A 15,000-nucleotide genomic window follows, 5' to 3' on the forward strand; every position below is an offset into this window, starting at 1 on the left:
ATAACTTTGATGTTTACCTGGTATCCTAGTTTCTCTACGTCGTTCTCTTTGCACTCTTACTTGTGTGACTATTGAACCTGCTCGTTTGATGACTAGTGTTCATGCTTTATTCTGGTCTCGCACTCATAAGCCGCTCTGGATAAAAGCGTCTGCTAAATGTAAATGGTAAATGGTGTGAGTAACGTGACGACATGACAACGTGACGACATGACAACGTGACGACGGTCAATTTAATGAATTTCATTCTCTGACTTTTGATTTAGCTATTTGTCTTTGGATAAAATAATAAAAAAGAGCAAACGCCATCCAAAATGTCTAATGATAATCATGAGTTGACATCAGCTGAAGTCAGTTTTAGATTTCTTTGGCTATTAAAAAAATTGCAGATTGCCGCGCTATGGGCTTGTAGATCTGCAATTGTTTTTGAAAAAACGTGAAATTTTGTGCAAATCTTTGAATATACATAATTTTTTAACTCAAATCTTTGCTTCTGGGGATTCTACGTATGTCTTCTAAATCCTAACAGGTTTTTTTTAAACTTATGTTGCTATAATATCAGTGGTTCTCAAACTTTTTCATGTCAAGGACCCCCAACATGATATGTATTCGGTCAAGGACCGCCACCTCAAAATATTTTGCTCCAGGGACCCCCATAAGCTAAGATTTGAGTTAAAAGTGTATATGTATTCAAAGATATGCACACATTTTCACGTTTTTCTTAAAAGAAAATAGCCAAAGAAATGTTAAAATGACACAGATGCGTTCCCGGTCTTAATGGGTCAAAGCATGACTCATATATCATAAAGTCATGTGACTTACTGCGTGCACACAGGCCCTCGGTGCAGTTCTTGCTCTCCATCATGCTCCCGCTGCAGTGGCGGCCTCCGTTCCGGGGCGGGGGGGCCTGGCACTCGCGGCTCCGCCAGTGGGTGCATTCTGTCCCGCAGGCCGACCACTTGGCCCACTCTGTCCAGCCTCCGTCCACTAGGGGGACACAAACATGAGACCTCTCAATCAATTTACAATTTAGGCTTTTAGCAGACGTTCTTAAAGGGCAAGACCACTGTGGTAGAGGTTTGGGTTGTGTAGTTACCTTGCCAACTCCAAAGGTGGACAAGAAATCTAAAATATTTGCAAAGTATTTGCAAAGTTGATTCAGACAATATAGAACATCACAAAACCCAGTACTGTTTTTTCTGCATTTATAAAAATGTCAACTTCCTGTTGATTTTACTATTTTTATTAGGAAGAAAACCTGGACTGGATCCACGGATCCAGATCTTCGAATAGTAAAATCAACAGGAAGTTGACATTTTTATAAAACAAAAAAACAGTAGTGGGTTTGGTGATATAGAACATCTTATCTGAATCAACTTTACGTTCGTTTACGTGCTAAAATAGTGACTTTGAGAGCTGTTTCACCGTACAATGTAAGTCAATGAGGAGCAAATTTAGAATGATCAATTTCTGTTCAATTCAATCATTGAATAGAAATTGGAGCAATTATTTTTGATTTCTTGTCCACCTTTGGAGTTACATCATGGCAAGGTAACTACACAACCCAAACCTCTACCAACGTGGTTTTGCCCTTTAATCCAGAGTGATTTACAGTAAGCAAGGTAAACACAAGGTAATAAATCTAATGCATAGAGATAGTAATCTAGGATCATAGCTAAACCAAGAACCTATCATCAGTCTAAAACAGTATGGTATCAAAAAGGAAAAAAAACCTATACAAACTATAGGATGCCAGGTCAACAAATGAACCTGGAATCTGTCTAATAACATGCTATCAAAGTGTCAAGAGTTTAGATTTACACTCAACCCATCTATTATTAGTACAAAAGCATTAGAAAAGAAGAAAAAGCTGCATTCTTTACATGTTCTAAACCACATTCGGTACATATATATATATATGATGTGCTCATCCTAGGTTAATGCTAGTGCAGTCACACATTCTACACATTTTGCAAAATTACTTTAATTCCTTCCATTCTAGACAATGGGCCCGATTTGAAAATGTACACTTTGAAAAAAAATATATATAGACACTTTGTCTCCTACCGGTCTGCTGGTCATCACATTGTTGTCTTAGGAATGCGACAAAAACAAAAAAAATATCCATGAATTCAAGTCTCCATGGGGTGACTAACCGATGGAAAAAAAAGTAATTTTGGGCGTGAACTAACCCTTTAATAACCCGAAAGCATCAAAAGTAGCAGATCCACAAGGCTTGTAGATCTGCTATTTTTGTTATTGTAGCATTGTTTTGTTATATGTTATCCTGTAAAGTTACTGTTTTGGACATATTATGAGGAGATGATATGAAGCTCACCTGGACACAGTGTGGTGCAGGTCACTCTCTGGAAGGGCGGGCCCTCGCAGAACGCTCCGCCGTTGAGAGGCGCGGGATTGGTGCAGCTGCGTGTCCGTCGCTGCCAGCCCCGCCCACATCGAGCGTTGCACTCCGACCATTCGGTCCACGACGACCAACCTCCGCTCACTGGCAGATAGAAACACACACACAAGGTTATGACCCAGTTTGGTTAGCACAGTTCTTCTCAACTGTTTTCATGTACTTGGCACGTTGGAACCAAGCCCCCAGAACCCAGTGGTTTCATTGAAGCCAAATGGACATGCTGGCCATTCATGGTACTGCAGCTTAGTACCGTTACATGAACGAGCGAAAACGGTTTCGACCAATGGGCTCGACTCACGAGCATGCGCACGAGCTTGCGCATGGGGCTGTGCGCTTCTGTGACGCAAAACGCGTCACTTCTGTGACGCGTTCGGAGCCCCAAATAGGCCGCGCCCACCAAATTTCCAACCCGGAAGAAGGGTTCAATTGAGCCCATGCGCTGGGTGAGCAACTCAATGCAAGTGGATGGGAGGCGATATCCGGTGCCCTCTCTATTATTTTTAACTCTATGGTTGGAACCACCATAGACACGTTGCAATTGCAAACTGTTCCTCATTGCTTGGGACTCCAAGAACTTCGAGGACTAGAGCTTTAGCAAGATGCATGCGTTGGGTGTGATAAAAAGAAAATGTGTGTGTGTGTGTGTGTGTGTGTGTGTGTGTGTTATACCGTAGACAATGAGCGTGGCGGTGCTGCTGCGTCGTTTGGCCACCACGTTGCGGGCCACACAGGTGTAGTTAGAGGTGTCTGACAGCCTGGCCTGTTTGATGATCAGGTCATGATCAATGGTCACCAGGAAGTTAGAGTCCAACGAGGGGTCTATGGTGTCCTCGTTCTTTAGCCAGTCCACCTGTGGGGGGGAGAGGGGGGAGAGAGAGAGAGAGAGAGAGAGAGAGAGAGAGAGAGAGAGAGACCGCACAGTCAGACACAAACAGAAACGCACGGCGCACGCACTCATGCACAATCTTTGTTTTTGTGGAACAGAGCTTTGCATGTAGACAAATGAGCGGAACTGTGTAGTTCATGCTTAAATAGTCTCGGACAAGACTTGACAGAGATCTTTTTTATCAATTCTGACATTTATAGTATTCTCTGTGAGTCTTGATCGACCACTCCGTCCCCATATCCAATGGATGCTCTGTGTTTAACACATTGATTGCCTAGATCGCATGTATGTGTTCTTTCAAATCCATCACTTTATTGCCTCGCACATATGCGTTCTTTAATTTTTTGACACAAAAATAGCAGATCAACAAGCTCAAAACGCGGCGCGAAGCGACGCGTTTTGAGGTTGTCGATCTGCTATTTTTGCTATCTTTCAATTTGTATCCTGAAAATTAACAGACGCTATGCATGTACACATTCTAAATATAAAGTGCTTACCCACAAGCACACAGATGATACCCGTCGAATCAGGCTACTTGTGCTCAGAAATATTCTATATACCGTTCAATAAAGAAGTGTTTAATCCCATTAGTTTGCCTGAATTTCACTGTCAATTAAATTTCAATATAGGCATTTACATTGAAATCGAATCGAATTGATTGTATTTGTCTGTTTCCATCGAGTGTAATACTGGTTTCAACTGAGGCAACAGCAACAGAATACTCATTGAGGAATGCTGTGAAATCCAGGCAGAGAAGGGATTAAAACACCTGTGGTAGTCAGGCCATTAACCCATTAAGTACCGGGAACGCATCTGTGTCATTTTAGATCTTTTTTTACTTTGGGCTATTCAAAAATAGCAGATCTACAAGCTCATAGCGCTACGAGCTTGTAGATCTGCTATTTTAGAAAAATCTTGAACATTTGTGTTGAATACAGAAATTTTTTTGAAACATTTTTTTTTAAACTCAAATCTTTGCTTCTGGGGGGGTCCCTGGAACAACATAGTTTGATGGGGACCGGCGGTCAAAAACACATCATTTTGGGGGTCCTTGACAATAAAAAGTTTGAGAACCACTGATATATCAACAATAGTTTTTCAGAACAATGTAGACATCTGTTGGTTAAATATGTTCGCTTTAAAAAATATATGTATTCACACATTTTCACAATTTTCTTTGGGTAAAAATATTTTTTGAACAGCCAAATAAATGTTAAAATGACACAGATGCGTTCCCGGTCTTAATGGGTTAAATAAGGAATGTGCAGAGAATATTTGGAGGTCGACCAAGGTCTCTTTTTTTTAACGATTCTGACAAATGTCAGAATGGATAAAAACAGATCTCTGTCAGTCTGGTCCAAGGCTACATAAACATCATGCACAAACAAACCCTGTAAACACAGTGAGAGGCTCGGAGGGTTATCAAGTCATCACGCCATGCCTCCATGATGCCTCCATGCAGCTTCTGACATTTAGACCAGAAGCTGTCAATATTTGATGAATAAATAATGACTGAAGTTTGCTCGGGAAAAATATTAATATCTATCTTCTTCTCTCACCCCCTCCCTCCTCGTTCTTCTCTCACCCCCTCCCCTCCCTCCTCGTTCTTCTCTCACCCCCTCCCTCCTCGCAATATATGTGAACAACCGGAACGCAAGCATGTGCACACACACGCACACGCGCACGCGCACACACACGCACACACACAGACACACGCACACAGACACACGCACACAGACACACGCACACACACACGCACAAACAGACTTCAATCGTAATTCAACAGTACATTACCATATTTATAATAATCAACATGTCACTATATCCATAAATAATCAATATAAATGTATTACTAATTGTAAAATACTTAAACCCTATACACTTCGTTGACCAGGGTCTCCCAGGAGACTGCACCTACCCCCCTCCTTTTTTTTCTCCCTCTACACCAAATCTATTTGCATAAAAATAGCCGATCTACAAGCTCATCACAGCATGCTGTGAGCGTGCAGATCTGCTCTTTTGGCAGAGAGTTGGCCTAACAGTGACATAACAACCAGAATGGGTTCATTGCTGGTTCATTGCTAAAGGATGAGTGACAGACATATGTATTTCCAAAACAGATAAAATATTGATTGTGTGAAACCACGTGTGCTGCTGTGGACGAGGGAAGAGACTAGACTAACACTCTTGACTTTTTTTTATCTGCAATAATAAAGCCGATGTGTAGCAATGTCTACTGTATTTTGTGTATGTCATCATAGGTGAAAAATAAAAAATAAATAGATTACTTTCTCACAGAACAATGTTCCTCTGAGGCAGTGTTGATTTTGACAGCAAATTTTGATTTAGTTTTAGTCATAGTCTTCTGTCTCGTTTTAGTCGACTAAATATCATAAGATTATAGCCGACTAAATCTACAGTTGATTTAGTCGACTAAAATGGATTTTGCCGGTGCCTTGATGGCGTCGTAATGGCTGATATTACACTTGGTTGCATGTTGAAAATAGCAGATCTACAAGCTCACAATGCGTTGTGAGCTTGTAGATCTGCTATTTTCAGAGCGCAACACCTGAGATAAAATGACCAACATAAAACAAACATAAAAGGACTTGTGTTTTAGTTCTACTGGATCTCTTCTCCGATAGTCCCTCACTAACATTTTAGTCTAGTTTTAGTGGAGGAAATCAACAGTGCTCTGAGGTATTGTGGAATGTTGAGACAAAAAGGAAAAATGCATCTTTGTATCCTGTGTGTTGACCTCATGCTCATCTTTGTATCCTGTGTGTTGACCTCATGCTCATCTTTGTATCCTGTGTGTTGACCTCATGCTCATCTTTGTATCCTGTGTGTTGACCTCATGCTCAACACACAGGATACAAAGATGCATTTCTGTTGGGGCGGCTGTCTGTGTAATTAGTGTGACTAAGCATACAAGAGAGAAACTATTTGAACCATTCTGTCGGTACGCCGACAGAAAATGTCCAACTAGTTAGACAGGATGTAGGTGGTTATTAAAATAGCGTCTCTGTCAGGTGGAAACCTCATGTGTCCAAAAATGTTACTTTTTTAAGGATTCAAATTCAAAAATAGCAAAAGGTAGCAGATCTACAAGCTCAAAACGTGTCGCTTTGCACCGCGTTTCATAGGCCGTTAATTTAAGAAAAAATAAACACAAAAAAGGAGATAAGAGGTTTCTGCCCGACAGTAACGATGTAATTTTGGAATTGTCTAATTTTTTAAAAGCTTTAATCAAATCCACATTTTACAAATTGATTAGAACTGATTTAGAGTATTTTTTCAAAGCGTCTGTAATCAGTGGGGCTACTGTAGGACCAGTGTTGATTTCGTCGACTAAAACTATGGTGAAAAATGTTGGTCGACTACCTTTTATCACTGACAAAAAGTACATAAAAACGAAGTAAAAACTAAGCTACGATGACTAAAAAAACTAAGACTAAATACAATTTCATCAACAAATAAAAACTAGACTAAAATGTTAGTGAGGGATCTAGTGGAGAAGAGATCCAGTAGGACTAAAAGACAAGTCATTTTATGTTTGGTTGCGCTCGGGTGTTGCGCTTGTAGATCTGCTATTTTCAGCAACCAAGTGTAAAATCAGCCATTACGACGCCATCAAGTAAAAAATAAATTTTAGTCGACTAAATCAAGTGTAGATTCAGTCGACTAAAATCTTATGATATTTAGTCGACTAAAACTAGACTAACAGTAAAACATTTCAGATTATTAAAATATGACTAAAACTAAATGGAATTTTATTCGAAAGACTGAATAAATTTGATGTCAAAATCAACACTGGCTAGGACTCTCCAAAATCGGGATCGGTGTCAAACAACAGATGAATGTGTCATGGTCTCAGGGCTCTAGAAGTGACACAGTGACATACCTCAGCAGGGGGCATGCCCTCCGGGGGGCGACACTGCAGCAGCACCTCCTGTTCGAGACGCACCTCCCGGCCCAGTGGCTCCTGCTCAAAGTTCTTCCTCAGGTCTGTAGGGGGCGACACAGAGCAGTCGGCAGTGAGTTGAGTGAGTGACGGCTAGTGGTTGCAGCAACCCAGAGTGCAGAGTAATGAACACCCCTGTCCATCTCAATGACACACACACACACACACACACACACACACACACACACACACACACACACACACACACACACAGTAGGAAAGTCCCCCCCGCCCCCCCTAAAAGCCTCTTTCCACTCCTGTATTTTTCTTCATAGGTTGATAAACATGTACCGTGTCAATCACGCCATGCCACACATCGCCATGGGAGACTAGAGAAATTACATGTTTATGTTGACACGTATGACAGGTAGATAGTAGATAACACTCTACCTTTATGCTCCCTATAGGCTCTCTCTCTCTCTCTCTCTCTCTCTCTCTCTCTCTCTCTCTCTCTCTCTCTCTCTCTCTCTCTCTCTCTCTCTCTCTCTCTCTCTCTCTCTCTCTTTCTTCAATTCTTTTACTTCTACTCCACTACACCTTAGAGGCAAATATTGTACTTTTACTCTTCATCACGACGCGTTGTGAGCTTGTAGATCTGCTATTTTCAAACAATTTAGTACTTATACTTTTTTAAGTACATTTTTATACCAATACTTTTGTACTTTTACACAAGTAAATGTTTTATTCCGGACTTTTACTTGTAACAGAGTATTTCTATATTGCAGTATTGGTACTTTTATTCTTTTTGAGTACTTTTTCCACCACTGACACACACACACACGCACGCACGCACGCACGCACACACACACACACACACACACACACACACACACACACACACACACACACACACACACACACACACACACACACACACACACACACACACACACACACACACACACACACACACACACACACACACACACACACACACACACACGCTGTGTTAGTACTGACAGGCGATGCGGACGTAGGCGCGGCTGCTCTTGGTCGTGCCCGCTGAGCTCCAGGCCACACACTGACACCAGTAATCCTCCAGGCCAAACAGCTCCTCCACCTGGGTCCTGGACACAGAGATGTCCACCTCCCTCACCACCAGACCTGAGGAGGAGAAGACATTCCTTAACTAACATCCATAGCATAACATGTACAGTATAGTTTCTAGAAACTATCTATCAGGAGCCGTTTCCTATAGAAAGGAGGGTCATTCACTGCTGATGTTTTTCCCCTTTTCTCCTTTATACATAATAGTGTTTTTGTTGATGACATGTATTAGTCAATTATTAGGCTGCCCCAACGCTCCTGATTTCGTGTATAGAGGGGCGGGTGTATAGAGCCGGCGAGAGATTGCGCCTGATCCCATTGGTTCACCGATCTGTCCGTCAACCCCCGCCCTGTTAACACAACATTACGAGCGACGCCCACTGCACTCTGGTTGGTTGGGAAATGAAACACTTCCTCATACCGAGTACACCGACGCGCTGGGCCAGGCTTTTATTTTTTAGCAAAACTAAACAATAAAAGCCTGGAGATCGAGGCTAGTAAATTATTGGCTCAGGAATGAGACAAAAACTCAAAAATATCCATGAATTCAAGTCTCCATGGGGTGACTAATAGATAGAAAAAAAGTCATTTTGGGGGTGAACTATCCCTTTAAAGTCTGACTATACCTCTGTGCTGTTTATATTTCTGACTAATAAAGTATTCAATCAATCAATCAATCAATATGTGCTGCTATGCTCAGTTGCTCAATGCTCACGCACCTTCAAGTCTTACCTCAGGTACTCACCGCACCAGATAGATACACACACTGTAAGTGTGTAAATATGTAGATAATCTGTTTTTTTATTGGTCTCTCTCCCCCTTAGCCCCCATTCTTCTCCTTCCCTTTTTCTCTTATCATTGGAAATAACAGAAACGATGCAGCGTGCTCAATAACACATTTCACCCTCTGTTTTACAACCTGTAAATGTGACAATAAATTATTATTCTGATTCAGGTTGTATACCAAGTGAATGAAAAACATTGACATATTGCTGCCATTTGTTTCAAAAGTTTATCCCTTTTATTATTTAAGCTAGCCTCTCCTACGTGGATGTAGAACCATTTCTGACAGCAAATGCACCATTCTTATGGTTTGTGTAAGATTTCTCTAAGAGGCATCGTAACACAGCTTTGTTTACACGTTACATTATTCTTTTTTTTATTGTAGATACATAATTTTGTTTTGATTGCTTTGTTTCACTTTAACTTTGGCAACTATGTCCCAAAACGTATGTTTTTCTCATGCCAATACAGACCCTTTGAATTTAAATAACGCAGAGAGAGAGAGAGAGAGAGAGAGAGAGAGAAAGAGAGAGAGAGAGAGAGAGAGAGAGAGAGAGAGAGAGAGAGAGAGAGAGAGAGAGAGAGAGAGTGTGAGTGAGTTCAGGCTCAGTTTTCTCAGCTCACAGAAATAATGCATTAGCTGTGAGCCAATCATAGTTAACATGCATATACATGTCCTTCATACATACATGCATACTGCATACATGCATACTGTACTGTACGAAACCAGAGGAACTAATGGCTCATGTAATATAAATACAATATGATGTCTGCGCCCCAGAGATTAAAATAAAAGTGACATTTCTGTGTGTGGGCGTGTGTGTGTTACGCACGTGTTGTTATGAAACCATACGGGATTTGTTTATCTGCGTGTGCAAACATGTTCATGTGTGTGTGTGTGTGTGTGTGTGTGTGTGTGTGTGTGTGTGTGTGTGTGTGTGTGTGTGTGTGTGTGTGTGTGTGTGTGTGTGTGTGTGTGTGTGTGTGTGTGTGTGTGTGTGTGCGTGTGTCCGTGCGTGCGTGCGTAGCCACCTATATTTGAATACGGGTCTCCCGCATAGGAAACCAAACAGCTACCGCTCAACCAAAGGGGAAAACCCCTCTGGCCATGAAGGGAGATATTAAGCCTGAGTTATACTTAGTTGTGCATTAGTCTAAAGCACAGAAAATAGCATGTCTACGAGCTCACTGTGTGTCACTGTGTGTCCCACTGAGACGCATTATGAGCTCCTAGATCTGCTGTTTAAGTTGCGTTTAAGGGTCCATTTGGTTCCATGTGTACACTCTCAGAGTAATAGACCTGTAAGGGTCCATTTGGTAACCAGAGGATCCCTGTACCTCACATTGAGAACCACTGCTATGACAGTGTACTGTACAGTATGTATGATTGATGTACTGTACAGTATGATGTATACTGTACAGTATGTATGATTCAATTTGTGTTTATCAAACATTATAATGAAGGCCAAAATAATATATATTCTTTAACCCATTAAGGCCTGAGGCCGATTCTACAAATGCCTTCTAAATCAGTAGTTTGTGCAAAGGACCCCCAAAATGATATGTATTTGGCCCCGGACCCCCTCCCCATCTTAAATGTTTTTGTGCCAGTGCCCCCCCCCCCCCCCATAAGAGAAGGTTTGCGTTTTTCAAACACAAAAAACAGCAGATGTACAAGCTGGAGCTTCTACATCTGCTGTTTTTGAAAACCACTGTTCTAAATCCTAAGAGTTTTTCAAAAAACTTATATTGCTATATATATATCTAAAATGACACAGATGCTTTCCCGGTCTTAATGGGTTAAAATACTGAATATATATATAGGAATCGCTAAAGGGAACCGTGAAGGAATCGGTAACCGTTAAAGAGGGAACTAAAACCTCTAAAGGATCCTGACCCCATAGTGCTGGCTTTGTGCGGATGCAGTGAGTCAGACTCTAACCTGTGACCTGGTCCAGCTCTCTCTGGTGACGTGGTCGTTCTGGTTGACCCATTCCCCGTTACACTTGAAGTAGATCTGCGTGGCCGGAGCCGCCCGGCAACGCAGCTGCACCGGCCGGTTCTTCACGATGAACGCGTCCTCCGGCTCCAACTGGAACTCCGGCAGCGGCTCCGCCGGAGCCGACGGGAACGAGTCGGGGAGAACCTCGGCCTCGCCGTAATCACTGCTCTCTGGGGAATAAACACAAACACACCATGGTTTAGACACAGAGGACTATGAAGGGGAACTACCTCTGTGTGTGTGTGTGTGTGTGTGTGTGTGTGTGTGTGTGTGTGTGTGTGTGTGTGTGTGTGTGTGTGTGTGTGTGTGTGTGTGTGTGTCTGTGTGTGCGTGTGCGTGCGTGTGTGTGTGTGTGTGTGTGTGTGTGTGTGCGCGAGATCGTGAGGGTCAGTGGTGGAAGTACTCAGATATTTTACTTAAGTAAAAGTAGCAATACTTTTACTCGTGTCGCATCGCATCGTGAGCTTGTAGATCAGCTATTTTCAAATAGCCTAGGTATAAAACAGGGCTAAGATGTAGTGGAGTAGAAGTAAAAGTATAAAAAATTGGAACTACTCCAGTAAAGTAAAAGTACCTCAAATTGTACTTGAGTTCTTGTACAGTACTTAGTTACTTTCCACCACTAGTGAGGGTGAATGTTTCCCTGATAGAGCGTTTTCCTCCTCAGACCTTTTAAGGAGCCAACAGCTTTGTCCTCTATAGGTGGAGACGCTGACATTTTGTCTCCCACTGAGCTGTCAGCACCCGGACCTCCTGGTCCGGAAGAGACCGCACCTCCCTGTGGGGGGGAGGAGGTGGGCCGCTGACCTTCCGCTGACAGGGTCCTCACAGTGATCACACATATTATCTCCTGACATTCTCGGTGCCCCTCCCCCACCCCTCCCCCCACCCACCCCCCCGCGGTGAGGACGAAGACGAGTGATGCTCCTTACGGGCGGTGGCGTTTAGTTCTGTTAATAATAGTCACCTGAGCCTAAAGCTGCTGCACTGCTATTGAACACAGTGACCATTTGGTGTTTTTCTTGGCCTTTTCACATGTTTATACATTACATTACAGTCATTTAGCAGACGCTTTTGTTTTATCCAAAGCGACTTACAATAAGTGCATTCATCATAGGTAGGGAACAAAACTACTAATCATCAGGAGCCAGTAGCACCACCTCACACTAAATTCAAACTTAGCCTAGTTGTAGCTTAAATGGCTTTTAAAAAGCCATTTTTAAAAAGCTTAAATGGCTTTTAAAAAGTCATTTAAGCTACAACTAGGCTAAGTTTGAATTTAGTGTGAGGTGGTGCTACTGGCTCCTGATGTCTTAAGTGCATTCTCTTCTAAAACAAGCAACTAAGAGTATACCTAGCGCTAAGGTAAAAGTGCAATTATATCAGCTACCTACTTTCTGAAACAGATGACACAAATAGGAAAATCAAATGAGCAAGAGCTAGAACAAATAAGTGTATCAAATAGACAAGATTCAATAAAACAAAAGCTCGTACAAGTAATTGACAACAAGTAGGCAAGGCTAAGAGGAAGGGTCAGGGTAGTGATTCCTGAAGAGGTGGGTTTTCAGCCTGCGGTGAAAGACGGGCAGTGACTCTGCTGTCCTGACATCAGTGGGGAGTTCATTCCACCACTGTGGGGCCAGAACAGAAATTATGTTGGCATTTTGTTCCAAAGATGAGGGGCAAACAAGTTGGACGTGACATGACACAATTCAAAAAAAAAAATTTCACCCCATGGAGACTTGAATTCATGGATATTATTTAGTTTTTGTCTCATTCCTAAGACAATAATTTGATGACCAGGTGTGATGTCCATGGTAGGCAGCGGTTCCGGTAGGAGATACAAAGGAGACTCTTTGTGTCTCCTACCGGAACGGCTGCCGGTCGGAATGCGACAAAAAATATATATCCATGAATTCAAGTCTCCATGGGGGGGAAAAAAGCCATTTTGGGGGTGAACTATCCCTTTAAAGATGAGACGAACATGTCTCCTCTTTCCCCCCGGTATAGGCACAAGAGTTTTTGTTTGAAAACACAAAGAGTTTGGTCCAGTGGGGGTTCTGTAATGATGGATTGCATGGGGCAGCAGCACACAATAAATCACCTCAGATGGCATTCATTCTATCCTCCTCCTCCAGCCCCGTGTCGTACCGGACAGACAGCGGAGGCTATAACCCAGCCAATCCCGGAACGTATCTGTGTCACTTTATATTTCTTTGGGCTACTAAAAAATAGCAGATCTACAAGCTCATGAGCTTGTAGATATGCTATTTTTGAAAAATCTTGAAAATGTGTGCAAATCTTTGAATCTATATATATTTTTTTATTTGTACAATATGTTGTTCCAGGGACCCCCACCAGAAGCAAAGATTTGAGTTACAAATGTTCACTTAAAAATATATATATATTCAAAAGACAGGTTTTTTTTTTTTTTTTTTAATCCGAGTGACGCGCTATGAGCTTGTAGATCTGCTATTTTTGAATAGCCAAAGAAATCAGTAAAAAAAAAAAAAGTATATATATATATATATTTTTTAAACTTATGTTGCTATATCAGTGGTGCTCCAACTTTTCCATGTCAAGGACCACCCAAAATGACATGTATTTGGCCACGGACCCCCAACTCAAAATATGTTGTTCCAGGGACCCCCCAGAAGCAAAGATCGGAGTTAAAAATGTTTGCTTTAAAACATATATATATATATATTCAAAGATTTGCTAAAAAAATCTAGGTTTTTCAAAAAATAGCAGATCTACAAGCTCAAAGCGCGGCACTCGGTGCCGCGCTTTGAGCTTGTAGATCTGCTATTTTTTTATAGCCGAAAAAAATCAAAAAAAAAGTCACACAGATGCGTCCCCCCGGTGTCACAGAGATAATGCAGTGACCCTCTGCCACGGAGCGGAATAAAATGATCACAGCTCCTCTCGGCCGAGGCTGAGTGGATGTGATGACCTTTACACAGAAACAAACTAGTGTGCAACTCTCTCCCAAGGGACGCTTATTGGAATATCGCTTTACACACAAAGTGAGCTGGATCCGTTTCCCTCAAAGACAAAACATTTCACATCACATAGAGCCGCCTGCCACAGGAATCAAGAGCCGTAAAGCAGGCGGGTCACGTGACTGCCCGGGCTAAGACGCAGAAATACAGATACAAAAATACAGTAAAATGCATCGTCATGTGTTTAGCTGCCTCGGGCTAGAGACCGCATGCATGTATGCATCATGTTGCTCTCGCTCGCACGCGGCTGCTTATGCTGTAGTTTAACATTATCTACTAGCGCTATCTATCTCTCCATCTGCTATCTCAGAGCACCATCTCTCTCTCTGACTCGCCCTGCAGGGTGAGTCGTGGGTCTTGTTGTAAATTGTTAATGGCTCTCCTTTCTCTCTCCCACTTTCCCACAGAAATATCTGTTGTGCTTACGAAACTGATCTGAATTCAATAAGCATTAAATAGAAGACTAGAGAGGACGGTGAGGGGAGGATTGAGAGCATTGGCTCCAGTCTGGAGAAGCCAATATAAAGGCCAATAGGCAGGACCGGTCCTGAGCTCTGTCTGCTCAGAGCACACACACACACACACACAGGCGCACGCACGCACACACACACACACACACACACACACACACACACACACACACACACACACACACACACACACACACACACACACACACACACACACACACACACACACACACACACACACACACACACACACACACACACACACACACACACACAGACGCACGCACACATACACACACACGCACACAAACACACACACGAACACGCACGCACACATACACACACACACACACACACACGAACACATTTTACCTTTCTTTGGCTATTCAAAAATAGCAGATCTACAAGCTTATAGCGATTTTTTTAA

At 42.3% G+C, this 15,000-nt stretch overlaps 1 protein-coding gene across 1 annotated transcript in view; it reads right to left on the bottom strand.

Annotated features, from left to right (window-relative positions):
- unc5b (unc-5 netrin receptor B) overlaps positions 1-15,000 on the bottom strand; it is a 90,886-nt gene that overhangs the window by 22,614 nt on the left and 53,272 nt on the right. The window contains 7 exon segments of the mRNA XM_080450068.1: positions 820-984; positions 2,336-2,503; positions 3,089-3,269; positions 7,210-7,313; positions 8,230-8,373; positions 11,042-11,059; positions 11,062-11,271. Coding sequence (XP_080306194.1) covers positions 820-984; positions 2,336-2,503; positions 3,089-3,269; positions 7,210-7,313; positions 8,230-8,373; positions 11,042-11,059; positions 11,062-11,271 — 990 coding nt within the window.

Source organism: Gymnoscopelus braueri, assembly GCF_963280865.1.
Source record: "Gymnoscopelus braueri genome assembly, chromosome: 14".
NCBI lineage: Eukaryota > Metazoa > Chordata > Actinopteri > Myctophiformes > Myctophidae > Gymnoscopelus > Gymnoscopelus braueri.